General features: G+C 47.0%; 1 protein-coding gene across 2 annotated transcripts in view; it reads left to right on the forward strand.

Annotated features, from left to right (window-relative positions):
* dph1 (diphthamide biosynthesis 1) overlaps positions 1 to 26,419 on the forward strand; it is a 466,448-nt gene that overhangs the window by 237,785 nt on the left and 202,244 nt on the right. For both annotated transcript variants that reach the window (XM_068008460.1, XM_068008461.1), the window contains exon 6: positions 10,474 to 10,595. In XM_068008460.1, the coding sequence (XP_067864561.1) occupies positions 10,474 to 10,595 (122 nt within the window). The remainder of the gene's footprint in view (positions 1 to 10,473; positions 10,596 to 26,419) is intronic.

Here is a 26,419-nt window from a genome sequence, read left to right on the forward strand (position 1 = left end):
TGAATGGTGGAACAGGCTCGAGGGGCTGAATGGCCTCCTCCTGTTCCTAGTTCAGTTCAAATCAAATCGTGTAAGTCGATCACAGGACCTGCTGGCATCAGCTTCCCCGTGTACGCTGACGACACCCAGCTCTACCTCTCCACCACCTCTCTCGACCCCTCCGCTGCCTCTGTGGTGTCAGACTGCTTGTCCGATATCCAGTCCTGGATGAGCGGCAGTTTCCTCCTGTGAAACATTGGAAGACTGAAGCCATTGTCTTCGGCCCCCGCCACGAACTCCGTTCCCTCGCCATCGATTCCATCCCCCTCCCGGGCTGAACCAGACTGTTCACAACCTCGGCATCCTATTCGACCCTGAACTTCCGATCCCGAATCCTCTCCATCACCAAGACCGCCTGCTTCCACTCGCGTAACATCGCCCGTCTCCATCCCTGCCTCAGCTCGCCTGCCACTGAAATCCTTGTCCATGCCTTTGTCACCTCCAGATTCGACTATTCTGGAATCCCATCCTCCACCTTCCATAAACTTCAGCTCATCCAAAACTCTGCTGTTCGCATCCTACCCTGCACCAAGTCCCACTCACCCATCACTCCTGTCCTTGCTGACCTATGTTGGTTCCCGGTCCCTCAACACCTCCAATTTAAAATTCTTTTCTTTGTGTTGAAATCCCTTCATGGCCTCGCCCCCTCCCTATCTCTGTACCCTCCTCTAGCCCTGCAACCTTCCGAGAACTCTGTCGAGGCACAACCCACGTGAGAGGGTCTACAGACAGAGGCAGAGCTTCCTGGACCTCTCTGAGGAGCAGTACCTACGAAGGCTCAGATTGAGTCGCCAGGTGGTCGCAGACATCTGCAGGCTCCTTCATGCAGAGCTACTCCTGACTGGGCCTGGGGGCCAGGCATTGCCCGTCGCAATTAAAGTCACCACTGGCCTTAATTTCTTTGTAAGGAATCTTACAACACCAGGTTATAGTCCAACAGTTTTATTTGAAATCACAAGCTTTCGGAGGCTTTCTCCTTCGTCACTCACCTGACGAAGGAGAAAGCCTCCGAAAGCTTGTGATTTTCAAATAAAACTGTTGGACTATAACCTGGTGTTGTAAGATTCCTTACATTTGTCCACCCCAGTCCATCAACGGCATCTCCACATCTTAATTTCTTTGCCTCTGGATCCTTCCAGGGCGCCACTGGAAACATCACCAGGATCTCTCAGTCGTCTGCACATAAGTGTTTACGACAGGTCACAGATGGCTTGTTTGCCGGGTCATCCGACTATGTCAACTTCCCCATCGACGACATCAGCCAGACTGAGAAAGCAGTGGTTTCCACTCTCTGACTGGCTTCCCACGGGTACAGGGCGCAATTGATTCATACGCATAGCAATCCGAGGACCTGCATATGAGCCAGGACTGTTCATCAACCGAAAGGGATTTGACTCCATCAATTTGCAGATGTGTGCCAAGTTCCCTGACAGCTGCCATGAATCCTACATCCCGGCCCTCTCCCATGCATAAAACAAGGGCTAGCTCCTTGGAGACAACGGATATCCCCTGTAGACGTGGCTCATGACACCTCTGAGACACCCCACCAGTGAGGCACAGCAGCGGTACAACAACAGTCACATTCCACCAGGTCTGTCATTGAATAAGCCATTGGAATGCTCAAGATGTGCTTCAGGTGCCTGGATCGATCTGGGGGATCCCTTCAGTACTCACCGGCGAGGGTGTGGAGAATAATAGTTGTGTGTTGCGTCCTGCACAACATCGCTCAACGGAGAGGGTCACCGGTGGATGAGGTCCCATTCGCTCATGAAGCATTCGCACCTGTCATCAACATTGAAGAAGACGAGGAGGAGGTGGACGATGATGGGCAACTCATCGGCAGAGCAGCGGCACACCTGGTTGCTCATGATGCCAGGGAGTCACTCATATTTGATAGATTCTCATAAGGAGATCTCAAAGTGAAGATAATCAAGTAACCAGACCACCTGGAACGACCACCACCCTTGTGACTTCAGCAGAGGTAGTGGCAGGTTGCTCAGATCCCTGCCCTGACTGCTGAGATGGTCTAGACCTATGCCCTCTGGGTTTTGGAGCCCGTGAAGGCCCCGCTAAAAACCGCTCCACCTGCACCTGTGCAGGGGGCAGACTCGGCCATCTGGAGAGGAGGCAGCATCACGAGCAATGGTTGAGGGGGGTGCAACGGGTGAGATGTGGGAGGGCTTTGAGCAGAGTCCCCAATTTCATGTCCCATTTCGCCATCATCCCTCTCCTGGGCCAGGGCCACATCACTCCTACCACTCTGCTGGACAACAGCTTGGAGGACATGTGTGATGCCTTGTAAAGCCGCTGCTAATGTATCTGTCTGCCTGTTTAAGGCGGTAGAATATTGTTCCCCCTGAGTGCACACGGCCGTTGTCAGGGACTCATTTGTGAGCCGTGCTTGAAGCACAATGGAGGCTGCCATTCTCTCCACTGCAGACATTTCCGCACTCACCTGCACCACCAGTCCACTAACGATGGAGGTGAACTCTTCCATCCTCTCTGCTGTTGTGAGGAGTGAATGTGGCATGTCTTCCAGTACCTCGCAAAAGTGCACCTGTACCTCGATCATTCTCCTTTTAAAGGATAGCCCCCGGGGTTCAGCATCTGCGTCCAGCTGAGCAGAGCTTGGAGAGGAGTGCTCCCACTGACGCGGACTCTCCACAGCTGTCTCTGCCACCAGTGTCTGCTCATGATCACTTGTGTGTGATGACTCACCAAGTGACAACCTAACTAACTCTCTAATAGGGCCCAACGAGGTGTGAGTATCTAGGCTGGCGCATGGCTCGCTATAATGTGACGGTGCGCCCTCAGAGGCAGGGAGCTCCTCTGAGGAATCGCCTTCGTCATGGGCCTCTTCAGCATTCCTTGAAGGCCCTGGAAGAGAACGTACAGCAATATTAAGAATCATCGCAGCAGTGATGTTGCGATGAGCATCCTGAGGTGTGCGACAGGTCACTCATTGATAACATCAATTCATGATGTGTGTGAAAGTTCTGTCACGAGCCGTTTGCGGGTTGCCAGTCTCGCCATCTCCGACGGCCAAGCATTCAACCGTGTGGCTCAGATCTAACACTTCCTCCTCCGCCTCTGTCAAGGCCACGATTTGTGTGGTGGGCCCTCTCCAGTCCTACTCCTCTTTGCGCTCTCATCTCCTACAAAGGGAGAAAGAACGAATGTGTGAGTGAATGAAGGTGACGTGGTCACCAGATGGATGCGTTGCTTTCGGTGAGGCTGACAATGAAACAGATGCATCAGAGGTTGACTATCAGACAGATGCATCACATTGCATGAGGATTGGGGCGAGTGGCAGTGGTGGGTGCACAAATGGGGAAGTGACGAAGTGCATAGAAAGTGATGGTAAGTTGATGATGAAACTTAAGTGGGTGTGAGGAATGATGTGATGGAATAGCCTTGCCAACACAGAGTGATAGAGGGGAGGGGTTCTTTTCACAGGATGTAGGTGAATCAGCAGATGCCCTCACTTTTCCTGACCTGGTTAGGTCATTAAACCGTTTTCTGCATTGAACCCAGGCCCTGGGCACCGTGCTCCCGCTGCTCAGCTCCTCAGCCACCTCCAGCCAGCCTTCTTAGTGACAGAAGGAGGTCGTTTCCTCCTGCCAGCCGGGTAGAGGACTTCCCTCCTGCTTCTCACACCAGCCATTAGAACCTCAATGGAAGTGTGGCTGAACCGGGGTGATGCCTTTGCTCTGTGCTGCTCCATTTTCGTTGCTCCTCCTTTCTCCTTCAAAATCCATTTTTGCACTGGCCCTTTTAAATACTCCAGTTCACAGCACGTCATGCAAGTGCGCAGTACACCCTCTGCGCAGCTTGGAGACATGAAACCCGGAAGTCAAATTAAGTGCCTTCAATTCAGTTGCGATCTCTCAAACTGACGCGGTAAAATTTTTTCTGGGTTTCCCATGCGACTAATTACCCACCCGCTGAGTTCCCGCCGCCATGCTAAAATCATGGCCCATGTACCCTCCTTAGCCCCATATCCCTTAATACCTTTGGTTAACAAGAATCTATCAATCTCAGATTTAAAATTAACAATTGAGCTAGCTTCAACTTCCATTTGCGGAAACCACCCTTTGTGTGTAGAAGTGTCTCCTAACTGCACTCCTGAAAACCCTGGCTCTAATTTTTAGGCCATGTCCCCGAATCCTAGACTCCCCAACCAGCGGAAATAGTTTCTCTCTGTCTACTCTATCTGTTCCCCTAAATAGCTTGAAAACTTCGATCAACTCACCCCTTAATCTTCTGAATTCCAAGGAATACAACCTTAGTTTGCGTAATCTCTCCTCGTAATTTAACTCTTGGAGTCCAGGTATCATTCTAGTAAATCTACGCTGCACTCCCTCCAAGGCCAGTATATCCTTCCTAAGATGCAGTGCCCAGAACTGAACACGGTACTCCAGGCGTGGTCTAACCAGGGCTTTGTATAGCTGTAGCATAACTTCTACCCCCTTGTATTCTAATCCTCTAGATCTAAAGGCGAGCGTTTCATTAGCCTTTTTGATTATTTTCTGTACCTGTCCATGACATTTTAATGATCTATGTACATGGATCCCAAAGTCTCTTTGGAACTCCACTGTTTCAGGCTTTTCACCATTAATGCTATCCTTAAAACCCACTTCTTTGACAGGGCTTTCAGTCACCCTGTCCTAATTTCTGACTCGGTGCCCATTTTTGTCTGATTATGTCTCTGTGAAACGCCTTGAGATGTTTTGTTACGATGAAGGCGCGATATAAAGGCAAGTTGTTGTTGTTGAATGTCGCACAAGTTTAAAAATCTCCTGAGAAAGGAGCAGGGGGATGGAATCTTGCAGGCATTGTCTCTGCTTGTGACAAGAGTCTGATTCGAGGCTGATGGGCGGCTAGCTATTGCTAAGTTTATTCTAATTCATAGGGCCCGATGTTACCAGGGCTGCGGGTTCTTGGCGGGGGGGGCTATCGGGCACGTGGGTAACGTGCCCGGCGAAATCAGTCAGCCACCCGCGCGATCGTAGCCCAATTGGATCCACTTACCTTGTCTTCCGGGTTCCCCGCTGCTGATCTGCGCGTCGGGCGGGCTGCGCATGCGCAGTAAGATCTGTCAGCTGGAGGAGCTCTATTTAAAGGAGCAGTCCTCCACTGACAGATGCTGCAACAAACAGAAAAAATTACAGCATGGAGCAGCCCAGGGGGAAGGCTGCTCCCAGTTTAATGATGCCTCACTCCAGGTATCAATACATGGGGTGAGGAGGAGGGGGGAGGACAGAGATCTTCCCCCCGGCGGGCGGGAGGAAGCGGCCTGCCTCTGCCACCAAGAAGGCCTGGCTCGAGGTGGCAGAGGAGGTCACCAGCACCACCAACATATCGCCCACCTGCATACAGTGCAGGAGGTGCTCCAATGACCTCAGTAGGTCAGCCAAAGTGAGTACACTTACTCTTTCCCCTACACTCCGTCTGCCACATCACCGCCCCCACCCCACATCTCCTTCTGCACTGCCAACACTACTCTGTCACATCACCCCTCATACCCACTCAAACCTCATCCTCATCTTACCTGCACCTACTCACCTCGCCAGTACTCATCCCACCACTACCACTCAACCCAATCCTCATACAATCTCATGGCTCTATCTCATACTCACCTTCTCATGCATCTCTTTCACGGCCAGCCTCACTCAACCTGCCACTACCTGTGCTGCAGCCACAGGGCATGCATCACATATGTGCAGTAGGCAGCGTAAAGCAAACGTGTCGTGGTGGATGTGTCACAGCACTGTGTTGTGGAGCTCCACGTGTCAGAGGTGGACGGCGTGGATGGTGAGGCTGGTGATGCTGTTCGCCCTCCGAGGAGGTCATGACTGCAGCTACGGCGGCCCCCATCCGGAAGATGTACATCTGAGGGGGTCCGCAAGGTAGGTACATGTCTCTGGACCCCGGGGTAAGTGTGCAAGTTGGTGACTTTGATTGTCAGGAGGAGGGTGGTGGAGGCCAAACTTTGTCCCAAGTGACAGAGTGGCCTCCTGCAATGAGTGAGGGTCTTCTACCCCCCCCACCACCTGTCAAATGGACCTTTGCAGCTGCCACAGGCTGACAGCTGCAACAGGTCCATTTGAACTGGGAGTGTTTCCCCCAGTGTGGGAAACAGTCCCAGTTTGCTCTGAAATCCCACCCCTCCTCACATAATCCTTTAATCAGGTCAGTTAATGACCTGAACAAGCAAAGTAAATAGCTTCAAGTGGCATCCCGCTGGCTTTAATTGCCTGTGGGATTCCCACCAGCGGGGCCGGCGCGTGAGCGGGGAACCCGGAAGTGCGCGGGTTTGAGGCGGGCTCCGGTCCCGCTCCGGGATTTCCCGATTTTCGGGGCCCCCCCGCCAGGAACGCACCCGATAGCGGGTGCTAAAATGCTGCCCATAGAATCTACAGCACAGTAACAGGCCATTCGTCCCAACAGGTCTATGCCAACATTTATGCTCCACACGAGCCTCCTCCCACTCTACTTCATTTCACCCGTTCTCCCTCATGTGTTTACATCCCCCACCATCAACAAACTGGGGGTCACCATTGACCAGAAAGTTAACTGGACCAGCCACATAAATACTGTGGCTACAAGAGCAGGTCAGAGGCTGGGTATTCTGCGGCGAGTGACTCACCTCCTGACTCCCCAAAGCCTTTCCACCATCTACAAGGCACAAGTCAGGAGTGTGATGGAATACTCTCCACTTGCCTGGATGAGTGCAGCTCCAACAACACTCAAGAAGCTCGACACCATCCAGGACAAAGCAGCCCGCTTGATTGGCACCCCATCCACCACCCTAAACATTCACTCCCTTCACCACCGACGCACAGTGGCTGCAGTGTGTACCATCCACAGGATGCACTGCAGCAACTCGCCAAGGCTTCTTCGACGGCATCTCCCAAACCCGCGACGTCTACCACCTAGAAGGACAAGAGCAGCGAGTAAATGGGAACAACACCACCTGCACGTTCCCCTCCAAGTCTCACACCATCCCCACTTGAAAATATATCGCCGTTCCTTCATCGATGCTGGGTCAAAATCCTGGAACTCCCTTCCTAACAGCACTGTGGGAGAACCTTCACCGCACGGACTGCAGCGGTTCAAGAAGGCGGCTCACCACCACCTTCTCAAGGGCAATTAGGGATGGGCAATAAATGCTGGCCTCGCCAGCGACGCACACATCCCATGAACGAATAAAAAAAAACGTTTCCCTGTAAATGCATCTATGCTAGTCACCTCAACCACTCCTTGTGGTAGCGAGTTCCACATTCTCACCACTCTTTGGGTAATTCAGTTTCTCCTGAATCCCTCATTGGATTTGTTAGTGACCATCTTACATTTATGGCCCCTAGTTTTGGACCCCCCTACAAGTAGAAACATCTTCTCTACATCTACCCGATCGAACCCCTTCATAATTTTAAAGACTTCTATCAGGTTACCGTTCAGCCTGCCCTTTTCTGGAGAAAAGAGCCCCAGCCTGTTCAGTCTTTCCTGATAGTTGTTGCTTTCCTCTTCTCTTTGCGGTGCCTCCCTCTTTATTTCTGCTCCTGTTTGAACTGGAAAAGGCATTTTGATCAAAAGACAAAACGGACTGCCTGAGAGTGATTGAAATGTTTGTGCTCTGAGATGTGATGGAGGCCAGCTTGGTCGGGAGATAAATACAGCCTGGCAGCTCTCCCGCAGCTCATATTTTGTATTGAAGGTGTTTACAAATGGGGCCTCTGCCATTGTCATCAAGCAGTAATAGTGCTGCCGTAGTGAGTGCAATAATTGTGATCAATTTTCCTCCATTAGCTCCAGCACTCTTGAGCAAACTTGCCTGTTGAAGTGTCACGGAGGCTGGGGTATGGTATTTGAAGCAGCTTTTCAGCATCAGGGCCCCCGACCATCCAGCACTTCACAGAGTGACATTCTGATAGATTGTCTCGACCGGTTTGAACTGACCTGATTGAACAGAAACTGGGAGAGATGAATGAATATTTCTCAAAACGCTCCTGGTGATTTTGTGCATTTATCAGCCGTCTGCCTCGTAACTTGATGAAGTCCATTATTCTTGAGCTTCACTTGACAGGTGATAATTTGAGGTTATCCCACTGAGGAAGGGCAGGGCCTGCGTTTATCGGCGTGCGCTATTGCTGTAGTCGTGCGGGATTAGAGAGAGGTTGGCATGCGCTTACACAGAATGTACAGCACAGAAACAGGCCATTCGGCCCAACTGGTCTATGCCGGTGTTTATGGTCCACAAGAGCCTCATCTCTCCCAATCAGCGTATCCTCCTATTCCTTTCTCCCTCGTGCTTATCTAGCTTCCCCATAAATTTATCTACGCTATTCGCCTCATCCGCTCCATGTGGTAGCGAGTTCCACATTCTCGCCACTCTCTGAGTAAGTTTATTTACCGTGCCCTGGCTGCTCTTGGTTATGGACTTCTCCCCAATGGCCCCAAAATGTTTTTAAGGATATCAATTTATCCTCAACAGATTTATCCTCGAGTAGCTCATTTGTACAGCTGAAATCTATAAAGTTGTACACCAGGTCTGATTACATTCTGTGCTGTTTCCCAGGTCGGAACAATGTGCTGTGACCTAACAATTCCACTATTTCTACTTCCTGAATAGCGCCTTGGTCTCGTACAAGAACCTTAATTACGAAAGCTTCATATTTCCCCCCCACCTCGCGCTCTCGCCAGTTTCTCTCCTCTTTCGGAGGCCTCCACTCCCTCACTGGGGTACGGGACAGCGGGCTGTTTCTCTGCTGCTTCGCCCCAGTGGTCCATTGGCCACGTGCAGCCCTTGGTGGCGAGTTTCGGGAGGCCGTCTGATGGTGGAGAGCATAAAACTCAACAAACGACAAAGGCAAAATACTGCGGATGCTGGACATCTGAAATTAAAAAACAGAAAATGTTGGAATCGCTCAGCAGGTCAGGCAGCATCTGTGGAGAGGGAAACAGAGTTAACGTTTCAGTTCGATGACCTTTCACCAGAATATAAAGGTCAAGCCTGATCATGTCCTCACTTGACGGCCGCTGTCGCCACCGAATAGTGATCAGGAACGGGAACCTGGGCTGAGCTTTTGTTTTATTTTTAATTCGAGAAAGAACTTGCATTTATATAGCACCTTTCACGACCTCAGGACGTCCCAAAGCACTTTACAGCCAATGAAGTACTTTTGAAGTGTCACTGTTGTAATGTGGTAAACGCAGCAGCCAATTTGCACACAGCAAGGTCCCACAAACAACAATATGATAACGACCAGATAATCTGTTTTAGGTGTTGATTGAGGGGTAAATATTGGCCAGGAGACCAGGGGGAATCTTCCCTGCTCTTTTTTTGAATAATGCCTTGGGATTTTTTACGTCCACCTGAGAGGGCAGACGGGGTTTCGGCTTCAACGTCTCATCCGAAAGACGGCACCTCCGACAGTGCAGCATTCCCTCAGTACTGCACTGGGAATGTCAGCCTAGATTAGGTACTCAAGTCTCTGGAAAGGGAATTGAACCTACAGCCCTCTGACTCGGAGGTGACGGTGCTGCCCACTGAGCCACAGCCGACACTTCAGGCATTCAGGGACCCTGTGGTCAATTGTGAGTTCGCTACCACCACCTCAACTAATTCGGCACGGACCGGGCTCAAACCTGTAAATTTTCCTGGGTCTGTGCGGCTCAGAGAAGGAGCCCTTGCCTCAGCCTTCGGGTCTGTACTCAATTTGTATTTAACGGACAAAAATCCTCTTTCGAAAGCAAGGACATGTCCTCGGTCTGCGATGATGTAATTGAATCATCTCGTGTACAGGCCAAACAGTTGTTACGACGGTAGCTCAGGTAGGGGTGATGTGGCGACGCGGCTTGCTGGCACTCTGACGGATCCTTGGCAAGGCGTAGCTTTACGCCAGGGGTTCCCCAGCCAGCGAATGTTGGCCTCAGACGGGCTGTGTGGAACACAACCTCAGATGCTTCCCCATATGAAGGCGGGAGTTGCCCTGGAGATCTGTCCCTCATCTGCTAAAGGCTAGAAGCAGCTCGGTTGGTTTTTCTATCCCTTTATAGCTCCTTAAATACGGAGCGAGTTCCCTGCATCACTGTCAACAGCAGGTTTACTTTTTTTTTTACATTCCCACTTTAATAATCATTAAGCAAGGCGTTACTGAAGGGTGATGAAAAAAAGTAAAGAATTGCTACCTAATTAGCTGTAAAATTTAGGGAATAACCAGTGCGATGCTGGAAGCTGTCTCCGGGTGTTTTGGGGATTTGCATTGATGGCCCATTTTCAGCAGCTCCCAGTGGGAAAGAACTAATGAGGTTTGACTGTAACTTGTTTCTAATGCAATTGATAATCTTTCAGTAGTTCTGAAGTACTATTTCTTTCCATTGCCTCTTAATGTCTGTCTGACTCCCTCCCCCTCTCTCTCTTCCTTTGTCCAGTCCACCAGCCAGGAGCTGCGATCAGATTATGACATCTGCGTCCCGCAGTGTAAACCGCTATCACCGGGTGAAATTCTGGGCTGCACATCCCCACACATCGAAAAGCCAGTTGATGCCATCGTGTGAGTACTGTCTGCGCTGCTGTTCCACAAATCATTTCTACAACAGAAATACTCCAGCTGCAAATTGGGCAGGGTGGGGGGGGGCATGGGGGGGGGGATGTGGGGGGGTGGTCATACGAGCTTTTAATGAGGAACTCTCATCTATTTTCAGTTTTTAGTTTTTGATCTACAGTTATGAGGATAGACTGGAGAAGCTGAGGTTGTTCTCCTTACAGCAGAGAAGGTTAAGGGGAGATTTGATAGAGGTGTTCAAAGTTAAGAAGGGTTTTGTTAGAGTAAATAAGGAGAAACTGATTCTACTGGCTGAATGGCCACCTGCTGCGCTGTATGAGCTCAGTGTGAACACTTTACAAATTCTCTCGCCTCTGACAATGAGGCTTAATTAAACTGCACGATGAAAGGAGCAGATTTATCCCGTATTGTGTATGAAATAAATTGAAACACCGACGACTGTTTGGGAGTTGGAAGTGGAGGCTTTGAGAGTTTCTTTTGTAGCGTTGATGGTAGATTTTAACCTACAGGCACTGCCGTGTGGAGCAGAGGCACATGAGGGGTTTCGATAGAGTAAATAAGGAGAAACTGTTTCCGCTGGCAGGAGGGTCAGTAACCAGAGCACACAGATTTAAGGTAATTGGCACAAGAACCAGAGGGGAGATGAGGAGAATATTTTTTAGGCAGTGAGTTGTTATGATCTGGAATGCGCTGCCTGAAAGGGCGGTGGAAGCAGATTCAATAATAACTTTCAAAAGGGAATTGGATAAATACTTGAAAAGGGAAAATTTGCAGGGCTATGGGGAAAGAGCTGGAGGAGTGGGACTAATTGGATAGCTCTTTCAAAGAGCTGGCACAGGCACGATGAGCTGAATGGCCTCCTACTGTGCTGTATGATTCTGTGACCCACTTTCTTAAATATAATTTCTCCCTCCCCATCTCTCTTTTTCTTTACGTCTCTCCCGACGGCTGGGCGGCTGCAGAGTGACACAAAGCCTCAGAGGCCCCGAGGACACCTGGTCTGTGCTGAGTTTAGCTGAGACAGCATCAGGGTGGCTACAATTGGCCACAGACCTCTGCATAAGGAAGGGGGGGAGAAGCATTCCCAATCCTGATTGTGGTGCAGTTGCTTCCCCCCCCCCGTTTCTCCCCCAGCCTCACATGAGATCCGGTTTGCCTGCGATTCCCCCTCCTCCACAGTGGAAGGGTCAGGGGTGAATGACCATTTCGGTGAGGTGCCAGAGGGTTGGGCGACTCCCCAGGGGAGGATCAGTACCACGTGTTTTATACATAGCGAATTACTGCTCACTAAAAGTATCGACGCAGGTTAATAAAGGCCGTAAAAAAGCTAAACAAAGCACTGGGGTTCATTTCTAGAGGGATAGAACTGAAAAGCAGGAAGTTTATGTTAAACTTGTATGGAACATTGGCTAGCCCACACTTGGAGTACTGTGAACAATTCAGGTCTCCACACTATAAAAAGGATATAGAGGCACTGGAGAAGGTGCAAAAAAGATGCAAACAAGTATGGCACCAGAACTAAGAGGTTAGAACTATCAGGAAAGACTGAACAGGCTGGGGCTCTTTTCTCTAAAAAAAGAGAAGACTGAGGGGTGACCTGATAGAGGTCTTTAAGATTATGAAAGGGTTTGATAGGGTAGATGTAGAGAAGATGTTTCCACTTGTGGGGGAGACCAGAACTAGGGGCCATAAATATAAGATAGTCACTAATAAATCCAAGAGGGAATTCAGGAGAAACTTCTTTACCCAAGACAGCAGTAAGAATGGGGAACTCGCTACCACAATAAGTAGTTGAGGTGAATAAAATAGATGCATTTAAGGGGAAACTAGATGAGCACATAACGGAGAAAGGAACGGCAGGTTATGCTGATAGGGTTAGATGAAGAGGGGTGAGAGGAGGCTTGTGTGGACCATAAACGCCGGCACAGACCAGATGGGCCGAATGGCCTGTTTCTATGCTGTAAATTCGATGTAATATGTAAAATGCTGAGGACTGCTCTCTTGGGTTTCTATTGGGAGAGGGTTAAACAGGTCCATGTGTTTGAGTGGATGGGCAGTGTGTCTGCTGTTGTACGTGTGTTCAGTAGAATGAGGATCATTAAATGATACAATATACAATAATTAATCTTGCTGTCAGTTAGCATAATATTACACGGTGTTCGCCTCTATACAACGATAACCACTGAGGCTCTTGTACCACATTACAGAATTTCAACATTGCAAGCTTTGCTATTTCATTTGATTAATTACCTGATATTCAATGGGTTTGACTCTTATTTCTGCTGTTGGTCTCTCAGGATTAATATCAGGCGCCACTGGTAAGATGCGCAGGTATTAATTGGACATTGTCATCCGCAGAAGCAGTTTCTGGCCCTGCTGTATAAAATATCTGTGATAGATACAGGAGCCTCATTCATTAGTAAGAGGGTATTTTCTTTACCCTCCGATTTCTCCCTTCCTCAAAGTCTCTAACTCATGCTAGGCTACAGTGGCCCAGTGAATCCTCACCCATGTAACTGCTCTTCTTGAATCAGACTCAGCCGCATGCTGGGACTCGCACTTGCTTGGCAGTCTGCCACTGGAGGTATTGACCAAGTCTTCAACTTCCCCCCACCCCCCCACCTTCCCCCCACCACCCCACCTTCCCCCCACCCCCTCCCCCCCAAGTCCAAAACCCAGACAGAGAGCAGCACAGGGGCAGGGGGTGGGATCATTGCTCGGGTGATGTTGCTTTCTACTTTGCTGCCGAAAACCCAAGACTTAGCTTTACGACTCGCACTCTTACATCGTAAGATACAGAAGCAAAGTGGAAAAGAGTGGACTTTTATCTTAAAGGGCAGATGTGCTGGCCTCGCACGCCACTGGCAGCTTATTAGGAAACTGGGGGCCGCAGACCCGTGATTTTCCCACCCTGTGCAAGGCCCCGCCTGTGGGATCTCAGGAAATTCTGCCCTCGGTGTTCGGTTTTGATCTTAGCAGTTTCTGGTAGCCTACCCAAAAACTGGACAGTTCCAATTGAAAGCCAGACAGGTGGCTGGTGACTAGATATGGAGGCACTGAATTCTGCTGCTTCCAAAAGGACGTAGGTCATAGTATCATAGTATTCTAGCAGGTACAGCACAGGAGGAGGCCATTCAGCCCTTCGTGCCTGTGCCAGCTCTTTGAAAGAGCTATCCAATTAGTCCCATTCTCCCCTGCTTTTTCCCCATAGCCCTGTAATTTTTTCCCCTTCAATTATCTATCCAATTCCCTTTTGAAAGTTACTAATGAATCTGCTTCCACCACCCTTTCAGGCAGTGCATTCCAGATCATAACAACCCGCTGCGTAAACAAATGTTTCTTCATGTCATGAAAATAACTTCGGAGTTCCTGTTGTGGAGCATAATAAGCTGGAATTAGTGACTTGTGAAGACATAGTGGAGCCTTGCTGAGTTGCAGTAGTTGGATAGAATTCGTGACATTAATAAAATACCTTTTTAAAGACATGCCATCTAATTTTAATTCAAAAATGTGTCACCGAAGCTGGTATTCCACTGATGGGAATAGGAAGGAACTTTTCATTGTTTACTCAACTGAACCTTAGAATGCAAAACTCTAGCCAGAACTGTTGGGTATAAGTAGGAGAAGTCATGCTTTGGTCGGACTTCCACCTTGAGTACTTGTGTCTGGTTCTGGGCACTGAGACATAAGGGAGACATTCAGGCCCTCCAGACAGTTCAGAGAAGAACCATGGGACTGATCACTAGTGTCAATGGACTTGAGTTATGAAGAAAGTCTGGAAAAACTTGGGGCGTTTCAACCTTGAAAGGAGGCAACTGAGAGTTGATCTTTTAAAAGTGTATAAACTAATAAATCGTATTGAAAAAGTAGTTCTTCAAACAGAACCGTGAGAATAAGTTGAAACTGGCCAAGCTGAAACTTAGGATTAACCCCAGGACTTGGGTATAGGGTGATCAGACATGGAATGAACGTTCAGGTGGGCGTAGTGAAGGCAAAAGCCGTGGGATCATAGAAATTGCAGGACCTGAGGCTGTTTGGCCCATCGCACCAGTTGTGGTGCTAGCCCTTCAACTATTGTAATCCTGTACACAAACTCATTCAAAGCTTTGGTTAAAATTTGCCGATGATTTTTTTTGCAGTGACAGTCAATGGAGAGACAGGCATCAAAACCTCTACTCTCATTTGGTTCTGTACATTCCGATGTTCACTATTTGGATTTTACAGCCAAATTTGGAATGGGTCAAACTATTGAACAGAAAACATCCAGTAACTCATGGTTTTCAGATGGGACCTTGATGTTTGCTGGTGGCTGCCTGGAAGGTCTTTCTGATGCCGTGGCATTCTGCCATGTCCCCTTGTGAACGTGTAAGAAAGCTCTAGTAAAAGCTGGAGCCACTGTTATTGTAGAGAGCTCAGTTCAAGACCGGTCACAGCCTCCCTGAGAGTAATATCTGGGTGGAGCCCTGCACTCATAAAAATGCTCCAGAATTATTATTATTTTGCATGCTTGCTCATCAAACTATAGAATCCCAATGAACGAGACCCCTTCCCATTCACTCGCTGTATAGAATCCCAATGGACCAAATCCCTTCCCATTCACTTCCTATATGGGGAAGTCCAATGGGCAAACTCTCTTCCCATTTACATAGAATTACATAGAATTTTACAGCATTGAAACAGGCCATTCGGCCCAACAGGTCTATGCCGGTGTTTATGCAATCTCACTGTAGAAGGATATCGACATATCCTTCTATTCCTTTCCCCCTCATGTGCTTATCTAACTGCCCCTTAAATGCCTCTATGCTAATCACCTCAACTACTCCTTGTGGTAGTGAGTTCCACATTCTCACCACTCTCTGGGTAAAGAAGTTTCTCCTGAATTCCTAATTGGATTTATTAGTGACTATCTTATATTTATGGCCCCTAGTTTTGGACTCCCCCACAAGCGGAAACATCTCCTCTATTTCTGCCCAATTAAACCCATTCATAATTTAAAAAACCTCTATCAGGTCACTTTTATTTTTGTTGCACTCATTTTGCAATTTGCAGTCACTGTAAATTCCAATTAACCAAACCCTGTCCCATTGCATAGAATTCCAATTACCCAAACCCTGTCCCATTGCATAGAATTCCAATTACCCAAACCCTGTCCCATTGCATAGAATTCCAATTAACCAAACCCTATCCCAATGTATAGAATTCCAATTAACCAAACCCTGTCCCATTGCATAGAATTCCAATTAACCAAACCCTGTCCCATTGTATAGAATTCCAATTAACCAAACCCTGTCCCATTGTATAGAATTCCAACTAATCAAACCCTATCCCGTTGTATAGAATTCCAACACAATAATAATACATCCCTTCTATTAAGTAAAGATCCTGATCTGGGCAAGAACAACTAGAACAAAATGTTCTCAAATTATTTATTCAGGTTCCTGTTGCTCAGCAAACTGCAGATTGTTGATTCATCACATCAGTCATTTTATTACCCACTGTCACTTGCTTTAAAAATACCTCATGGTGTGCAATGAGGTGCTTTTAATTTAGATTCAGCTGCAGTTTGAGTGAGGTACAAATACTACGAAATGGGTCACTTTTTTTTACAGGCAGTTTATAGAAAATCCCGAGCCAAGCATAAAATTTCTCGCTGAGGTACTGATGAGTTCATCGGTGTTTAACTGCACCAGGAGCAGACAGCAGATAGTGATGTGTGTGGGATCCTGCAAATCTATGGTGCCAAGCGTCGGGGGGAAGCTTTTTTTTTCTTGTTAAGGAGCCGACACGAAAAATTTACGAGGCTTCAAATTTTGAATCTAGGCACCTTGTGAATATTTTTTCTTCTGCATCACAAGGAACAGTGGTTTTGATTGGTGGCAAATTACGCGAATATGAGGCCCAAGTGAACATTTCCCAATTCACATCAGTCACACCAACTCCAAAAGAGCTCAAATAAAATAGTTGTGTGCGGAGAATGTGCTATTTATATTTAATTTACATCCAATTTGAGGCTTTTTCAACCGTCCCGTTTTTTTCCCTACTCATGAGGTGCTGTTATCATAGCAACATAGCCATATAAATACTGTGGCTACAAGAGCAGGTCAGACTGGGTATTCTGCGGCGAGTGACTCACCTCCTGACTCCCCAAAGCCTTTCCACCATCTACAAGGCACAAGTCAGGAGTGTGATGGAATACTCTCCACTTGCCTGGATGAGTGCAGCTCCAACAACACTCAAGAAGCTCGACTCCATCCAGGACAAAGCAGCCCGCTTGATTGGCACCCCATCCACCACCCTAAACATTCATTCCCTTCACCACCGGCGCACCGTTGCTGCAGTGTGTACCATCCACAGGATGCAGTGCAGCAACTCGCCAAGGCTTCTTCGACAGCACCTCCCAAACCCGCGACCTCTACCACCTAGAAGGACAAGAGCAGCAGGTGCATGGGAACAACACCACCTGCACGTTCCCCCTCCAAGTCACACACCATCCTGACTTGGAAATATATCACCGTTCCTTCATCAACGCTGGGTCAAAATCCTGGAACTCCCTTCCTAACAGCACTGTGGGAGAACCTTCACCACACGGACTGCAGCGGTTCAAGAAGGCGGCTCACCACCACCTTCTCAAGGGCAATTAGGGATGGGCAATAAATGCTGGCCGAGCCAGCGACGCCCACATTCCATGAACGAATTTTTAAAAAACATAGGACGATAGGAATAAGAGTAGGTCATTTAACCCCTCGAGCCTATTCCGCCATTCAGTGAGATCATGGCTGATCTGTAACCTAACTCCATGTACCCGCCGTAGCCCCATATCCCTTAATACCTTTGGTTAACAAAAATCTATTAATCTCAGATTTAAAATTAACAATTGAGCTAGCGTCAACTGCAGTTTGAGGAAGAGAGTTCCAAACCAACCTTTGCGTGTAGAAGTGTTTCCTAACTTCATTCCTGGCTCTAATTTTTAGGCTGTGTCCCCTATTCCTAGACTCCCCAACCAGCTGTTTGACAGCTTTTTATTCTGCCTTCTCAAGTGTCAGCTTGGCACAGTTCGTAGCAGTCTCACTTCTGAGTCAGAAGGTCGTGGGTTCAAGCCCTACTCCCAGAGCTTGATCACGTGATCTCACACTTCAGCGCAGTACTGAGGGAAGTGCTGCATTGCCGGAGATGCAATCTTTCGGATGGGACATTATACCGAGGCCCCCCTTTTGCCTGTTCAGGTGTACTTAAAAGATCTCACGACATTATTCAAAGAGGAGCAAGAGAGTTCTCCCAATGTCCTGACCAACATTTATCCCTCAACCAACACCATCAAAAACAGGTTACCTGATCATTTATCTCATTGCTGTTTGTGGGATCTTGCTGTGCGCAAATTGGATGCCCCATTTGCCTAAATGACAATAGTGACTACACTTCAAAAGTACTTCATTGGATGTGAAGTGTTTTGGGACATCTGAGGGTGAGATAGGCTCTATTATAAATCCTTTCCTCTTTCATACTAAATTGTTCCATTTTAAGTATAAATTATGCATAAATGTGTACATTATCTGTGCAGCCTGGTTTTACCCAGAGAATTCAGGATTTTCTTGAAGAGTCTGACTGTGTTTGTCCAGCATCTCACTGTAAAACAGTGTAGCAGGGGAATATATAGATGGGTAATGTTTTGTTTTGGAAAAGGATTTACATTCATATATTGCCTTATCACATTGTTGAAATGTCCCAAAGTACTTTGCATGTAATTCCATTACTTTGAAGTGCAGTCACTGTTGTAACGTAGGCAACTGCTGCAACCGTTCTGTGCCAGCAATGCCCCACAAACACATAAGATGAATAAGCAGTTCATCTGTTTAATTACGGTGTTGGCTGAGGGACGAATGTAGGCCAGGACACCTGGAGAGCTCCTTGCTCCTCTTCAAGTAATGCCTTGGGATCTTTAATACTTACCTTGAGCAGGTAGATGAGAGCTCAGCTTAGTCAGAAGGTTGTGAGTTCAAGTCCCACTCCAGAGACTTGAGCACAAAATCCAGGCCGACGCCTCACTTCAGTACTGAGGGAGTGCTGCACTGTCGGAGGTGCCGTCTTTTGGATGAGGCCTTAAACCGAGGTCCCATCTGCCCTCTCAGGTGGACGTAAAAGATCCTGTGGCACTATTCGCTGATGAGCAGGGGAGTTCTCCCTGGTGTCCTGAGCCAATATTTATTCCTCAAACAACATCACTAAAAAGAAAATTATCTGGTCATTGTCATATTGCTGTGTGTGGGATCTTGCTGTGCGCAAATTGGCTGCATTACAACAGTGACTACACTTCAAAAGTACTTCATTGGCTGTAAACTGCTTTGGGACGTCCTGAGGTTGTGAAATGTGCTATATAAGTGCAAGTCTTTTTCGTTTTTTAATGCTTATTTGAAGCGTGGCAGCTCTGACCGTGCAGCATTACCTCAGCATTGCACTGAAAGCCAGCCTGGATTATGGGCTCAATCCTAGCACGGGATTGCGTTTTTCCCAATAAATCAGTTCTGCCATTATTTCCTTTCAAGTTCCCTTTCATGCTACTGCCACTCTTTGAAATTACAGGTGCAACAGTAAAGCTTGTAAAGAAAGAAACAATGAAAGACTTGCATTTATACAGTACCTTTCACGACCTCAGGACATCCCAATGTGCTTTACAGCCAATGAAGTGCTTTTGAAATATAGTCACTGTTGTGATGTAGGAAACGTGGCAGCCAATTTACACACAGCAAGGTCCCACAAACAGCAATCAGATAATGACCAGATAATCTGTTTTAGTGATGTTGGTTGAGGGATAAATATTGGCCAGAACACCAGGGAGATCACCCCTGCTCTTCTTCGAAATAGTACCCTGGGGCCTGTCACTGCGAGGGCAGTCGCCTCAGTTTAATGTCTCATCTGAAAGACGGCACCTTTGACAGTGCAGCGCTCCCTCAGTACTGCACTGGACTGTCGGCTTAGATTATGTGCTCGAGTCTTATCCTTCAACCAACATCACTTAAAAAAAACCTCATTATATCATAGGGGAAAGGGGCCCGAGTTCAAAGACAGACCTGTCACCACTTCTCTTACCCTACTGCTCATGGTTTTGCACAGTTTCATACCTTTGGGTCTTAGGAGTAGGAGGTGTGCTGTGCAGTAACTCTTGCCAGATATGATCCAGGCCTTGTCATTTGGTGGCTGTACTGAACAATAATCAGCAATACAGCAACCTTTGTTTTAGTCTGACAGCCACGCATTTGGGTTCATTTCAAAGGAGAGGCTTTGTCTAATTATGTATTAGCAATTATGACGCATAAAATGGCCTAGATTTTCCGCCTGTATTATTAATGGCTTATTGTCAACATCGCAGTTGGAAAATATAGGCCAGTGACTGTAGTCTGGAAATGATGATGTGCAAAATTATCTTGCGAAGGCTGAACACATTCCTGTCAAATTCCTCTGCCTGCGGCTTTAATGGCAGTGTTAACTTGTTTATTTTAAACGGATTCAAGTCTCGTTCAATTAGCGGACAGAGGAATTTGATATGACATTATAGTGACATTCAGATGCTAATTTGGCATCTGTCATTCCCGGTTATCCGCCAGTTAAATTTCTTAGCTAATAGAAAGAAGGAAGTGCAATAAATAAACACGTTTGTAAAAGCCGGTGTGCCTCTTTTCCACTGACGTTCAGTGAATGTGTGATGGACCAGAGGGTCTTTTCCTGCCCGTCATTTGCGTACGGTCGTATGAGTCTTCTCCAGGCACAGCTGTTTGTTTGGTCTCTGGTATCTGTGTGGGTTTGTGCCCGAGTCTGAGATTGGAATTCATAAGAGCACCAGCGAGAGCTCGCACGCGGCATTGCTCAATGTCCGGGTTAACAAGAGGGGCGTTACCCAATTGACACAGTAATTATTTTTAAGAAGTGCTGAATAATGATAGGTTGCATGTTTGAAGTGAAAATGTAGCAATTTAAAAATTCATGAGTTGACTAACTCCGAGCTGCAAATAAAATCTATAAACAGGCAGTCCTGCTTGGACGGAAGCGTATTTCAGCTCAACCAATTCTGGTGAGCAGAAGTTGTGCTAAAATTAACCAACTATCTATCTACCTATAAAGAATTAGAAATCTTAGGTCTGCACCCAGTTCCTGTCAACATTATTTTCAACGTTATAAATTCCTATGTTCACATCCAGACGTCCACATTTGTAACGGGAGCTGCCTGTGCACACTTGTCATGGTGTAGTTACACCCTCCCACCAGTGGAGCTGCTGCAGTGTCACCGTTAGCAAGTGGTGTGTAATTACAAGGCTACATAGGCGATTTTCATTATAAACACGATATTTAATTATGTATAATATATACAGTTTTTATGATTAGCACGCATCAGTCACATCGTCAATGCGCATTGCACAGAAAGTCCAGCGTGCTTCAAATTTCCCAGGAAACAAACACTTACTTCTGAATAGATCTAAAAATGTATTTCCAAATCCTTTCAGTGCCCATATTGCCTTCTCATCCATTTTGCTGTTGAAAGAATATATCGTCCAGTGAGCAATACCAGGGTAAACCTGCTGGTAATAATATAGTGATAGTAAAAGACAATGTTCAGGCAGAATAGGCCTCCAGATTAATTTAGTTAAGGGTGTAAGCTGTTGCAAAATGGTGCCATGCGATGCAGTGTTAGGGTCCCTCTATGTGGGAAACATGGAACGCTGGCAAATACATTATTACAAGATATTCATGGCCCAGTTTCTGTACTTGGAATGTGTACTGGTCCATCTTTATCGAGTCTGACCAGGCAACATTATGACTAAAGCAGGATAACAAGACGTTCTCTATCATCCAAAAAAAAGTATCCACAGAAAGCAGGCAGTGAATCAGCTCCTGCTCATGGTGGTGTCTCCCTGATCCCTTAGTGGCAGAAGGTCAGATCCAGTGTCGGTTGGTGAACCCTGGTTGCTGGCACATGCATTGGGCCTCTGGTTTGCGCTGTGGTACCTGAGGTTAATTCCTATCCAAATGTGAGTTGCATGGAGTAGTGGGTACCGGGGAGTGAGTTATCTCAGGTGGGCACCCAAGACTGAGTGATGAAAATTAAATCTAAACAAGTTCAATGAGAATGGGTCTTGAATCTCCCCATGTGATCTAAATCTCTCAATCACAGTAAAGCTTTGTGACTTACTCCTTGTTTTTTAAAGTCATTAGTAGTGTTTGGTTGGTGAGTTTGGAAATTCTGTTTCAGAGCTGGGCACACGGTGCTCTGGATGAGTGATGATACCCAGGACGGACTGCAATGTCTTGCCAGGCCATCAGGGCAGTATTCCCAGTTTACAATGTATACGAGGCAATGAATTTTCTCTAACTCACTGTCAGGAACAGCCAGATAATACTACGTGTCCTATGTCACTAATCCAATATTCCTTGAAGTCCTACATCATAAAATCGATGAGCCTCGAGGCCATATGACGTCTGGCATTGGAAATGCAGAAAGTCAGTGGCAACAGTAAAGGAAGTTCACAGCCTGCTATAAATTCCAAGCCAACAGGCACCGTTTGATGAGGTTAAAGAGGTGGTGTAATCAACACTGGGAAGGAGAAGAGTTGGAGTGACTCACGCGATCTCAGTGCATGATTTCTGACATGGCATGGTTCAGTGTGAGCGGAGTTGTCAATGTGTTAGACTAATTATAGCAATCAATCTCTATCAATTAGTCTACAAATGAGGCAAGGAAAACTCCAGTGGTGGAGAGCTTTGGGAACCATAGGTCCGAACTCACCTGTTCCTCCCAAGCACGCTACAATTAAAACATGTTGACTAATACTTTCATCTTAACCCGACGGAATGAACTGCACTGTACGGACCACGATTACTCATTGACTGCACAGGACCAGTTAACTCATTAACTTTCCAACTTGTCGATGCAGCTTAACTATTCCCATGCATTTTCCCCCCTCCCCCATAGTTTTGAAATGATGTGGAGATGCCGGTGATGGACTGGGGTTGACAAATGTAAGGAATCTTACAACACCAGGTTATAGTCCAACAGTTTTATTTGAAAATCACAAGCTTTCGGAGGCTTTCTCCTTCGTCAGGTGAAGTGTGGGATTCCTTGAAGGTTACCGCATTTATAGTCAGAGAACAATGCCTGGTGATTACAGATAATCTTTCCAACTGCCCGTTGTCAAGGCAATCAAAGTGTTCAGGCAGAGAGACATTACATACAGGACCACCGAATATACAAACAGCCAGAACAAAAGACAGAGAGAGAGAGAGAAACATCCGAAAGGAAGAGAAAGAGAGAGAATGACCGTTGTATTAAAAACAGATAACTTTTTTTCGCTGGTGGGGTTACGTGTAGCGTGACATGAACCCAAGATCCCGGTTGAGGCCGTTTTGAAAGAGAGCGGTCGTTGGCGGGGTGGGGGGGGAAGGACACTGCTCCTGGGAAGATCTATGGGATGGTCAGATGCTGAATGTTGTGCAGCACAAAACAGACTGTTACTGATCAGTGAACAATTGCACAAAAGCCTTGCAGTTCCGTGCACGACTATTCATTAACCGCCTCGTTTAAGAGCTTGGTGTGAACACTTGACAAATTCTCTCACCTTCGACAATGAGTCTTAATTAAACTGCACGATGGAAGGAGCAGATTTATCCCGTATTGTATATGAAATAAATTGAAACACCGACGACTGTTTGGGAGTTGGAAGTGGAGGCTTTGAGAGTTTCTTTTGTAGCGTTGATGGTAAATTTTAACCTACAGGCACTGCCGTGTGGAGCAGAGGCACATGAGGGGTTTCGATAGAGTAAATAAGGAGAAACTGTTTCCGCTGGCAGGAGGGTCAGTAACCAGAGCACACAGATTTAAGGTAATTGGCAAAAGAACCAGGGGGGAGATGAGGAGAAATTGTTTTACGCAGTGAGTTGTTATGAGCCAGAATGCACTGCCTGAAAGGGCGGTGGAAGCAGATTCAATAGTAACTTTCAAAAGGGAATTGGATGTATACTTGAAAAGGAAAAAAATTACAGGGCAACGGGGAAAGAGCAAGGGGGTTGGACTAATTGGATAGCTCTTTCAAAGAGCCGGCACAGGCATGACGGGCCGAATGGCCTCTTTCTGTGCTGTGAGATTCTAAGATCGGCAGCTTCCTGCTCCAGGCGGGGCATTCACTTGTCCCAACATTTTAGGAGGCTTTATTTTTAATATTAAAAAACTGTCAACTTTGGAACTGAGCAGCTCAAAGTTGATGTCGCTCTGAATTAGTGGGGTTGACGGGCTGTGAACAGTCAATAGTTTTGGGGGGAACCTCACTTGCTCCATCCTACAGTTCACGTTCCCTTTTTTTTTAATTCATTCACGGGATGTGGGCGTCACTGTCAAGGCCAGCATTTACTGTTTGGCAGTGAAGGATTTTGGTTGGAATTTACCTGGTAATTCTCAGCCTGATTTAGGTACTGAAAGTGAATTTGCACAAATGCCTATGTATTCCCAATTTGTGTAAATCGTTCAATAATGCACAAGTCAATTTTCATCACAAAGGAATAATTCTTCCTAGATTCAAGATTCGCTCATTATTTTCGAACCCTTTAAAGATTTTACTCCCTACTGCATTGTTAAAAAATAAAAGTTGATGAATTTGCTTTGGTGTTTACAGCCCTGCAACCCTGCAAAAACTCTGCGTTCCTCCACTTCCTTCACCCCCCACCATTAGCAACTGTGCTTTCAGCCGTCTTGGCCCTAAACTCTGGAATTCCCTCCCTAAACCTCTCCGCCTCTCTACCTCTCTCTCCTCCTTTAGGACTCAGCTTAAGCCTCTTTGACCAAGTGTTTGGTCACCTGTCCTAATGTCTTCTCATGTGGATTGGTGTCAAATTTTTTGCCTGATGACGCTCCTGTGGAGCGCCTTGACACGTTTTACTATGTTAAAGGTGCTATATAAATGTGAATTGTTGTTGTTATTTATCAAGCTGAGGGATGTCAGTGCTGCGAACTGGAACGTATCACCTCGTGCCAGCATCAGCAGCTCCCTCATCACAGAAAGCAGATGACGAGGGAAAGCTAGCTCTGCACTACCCCCGGCAGGAGAAAGAGACTTTCACCCAGTCCGTCTGGGCAGGATTCAGACATAGGCCCCGAGGGCTAAAAGGCCAGTGTCTCATCCAGCTCCCAGTGCCTTCCTTTGAAGTCCAATTTTTTTCTGAAAATTGACCTGCTCTGGGAGGGGTTCGTTGCTGCTCCGTGCTCCCTCACGTGTGCCAACCCCCCCTGGAGATCTGCAGAAACATGGCCGTTTCCATTATTGTACTTGGTCTCAAATGGTGACCAGTAGTTTTGTGTTTTTACATTTAAAATATACCATTCGATCTCCTGTAACATTGCATGGTGAGTACACTGTTTTATAACTGGGGTCCACAAACTCCTAGCAGCAACTGTCTCACCTTCTCCCAGCGGAGACAGAGTTTTTCTCCCTCTCTCTTCTCCCCCAGCATTTCTCTCTCTCTCTCTCTCGCTCTCTCTCTCTCACTCTCCACTCTGCTTCAACACTCGCTCTCTCTCTTCCCTCTCTCACCCCAACTGGGTTTCTGTGTCTTTCTCTTTTACTCGCTCTCTCTCCTCAGCAGGTTAGTAACGTGTATCTATGTCCCACCCTTTCCCCACTCAATAGGGTCTCTTTCCCCCCTGCCCCCCACCCTCTCCACCAAAGCAGGTTCTTTCTCATACAAGGGCAGCAGGTCCATGGGAACACCATCATCTCCAAGTCACACACCATCCCGACTTGAACATACATAAATAGAGATAAATGGATTTCATCTAATCGCCATTACAGAGTCGTGGTTGCAAGGTGACCAAGGTTGGGAACTAAATATTCCAGGGTACTTGACATTTCAAAAAGGCAGACAAAATGGAAAAGGAGAGGGTGTAGCCCTGATAATAAAGGATCACATAAAGGCAGCAGTGAGAAAGGATCTTGGCTCAGAAGATCAGGAAATAGAATCAGTATGGGTGGAGATAAGAAATAACAAGAGGCAGAAAGCACTGGTGGGAGTAGTTTATAGGCCCCCCAACAGTAGCTGTACCGATGGACAGAGTATTAATTGTCTCATTGAAACATATAAGATTATTAGGAGGCTTGACAGGGTAGATGCTGAGAGATTGTTTCCCCTGGCTAGAGAGTCTAGAACTCGGGGGCCTAGAAGCAGGATAAGGGGTCGGCCATTCAAGACTGAGATGAGGAGGAATTTCCACGCAGCGAGTTGTGAATCTTTGGAATTCTCTACCCCAGAGGGCTTGGATGCTGAGTTATTGAATATATTCAAGGCTGAGATGGATAGATTTTTGGACTCTAAGGGAAACAAGGGATATGGGGATCGGGCGGGAAAGTAGAGTTAAGGTCAAAGATCAGCCATGATCTGATTGAATGGCGGAGCAGGCTCAAGGGGCCTTATGGCCTACTCCTGCTCCTATTTCTTATGTCCTTAGGAGGTTTAGTGGGCTGCATTGTGTTGTTTGTGGAAGAGAGGGGCAAAGTTGCAGGTAGTATCTTTATGGAGCCGTGTGGTTTATGGTAAATATTTTCTTGATGAGATTGTTATTTTTAGGGGTGGGTGAGAGACTGGCAGCCCTACCTTGAAGAGATTTGCTGGAACATAATTGGGTAGAATTTTGTTCGTTGGAACGGATTGGGAAGAAAATTTAAATTGTTGGAGAAAGGTTTTGCGATTGGTTGGTTATTTTCTATTTTCATTATTCACCAATCAGAAAGGAGAAAAGACACTTAACTAATGGGAAAGAAACTTTAACCGACGCTCATAAC

This window comes from Heptranchias perlo, chromosome 28 (genome assembly GCF_035084215.1).
Source record: "Heptranchias perlo isolate sHepPer1 chromosome 28, sHepPer1.hap1, whole genome shotgun sequence".
Lineage (NCBI taxonomy): Eukaryota > Metazoa > Chordata > Chondrichthyes > Hexanchiformes > Hexanchidae > Heptranchias > Heptranchias perlo.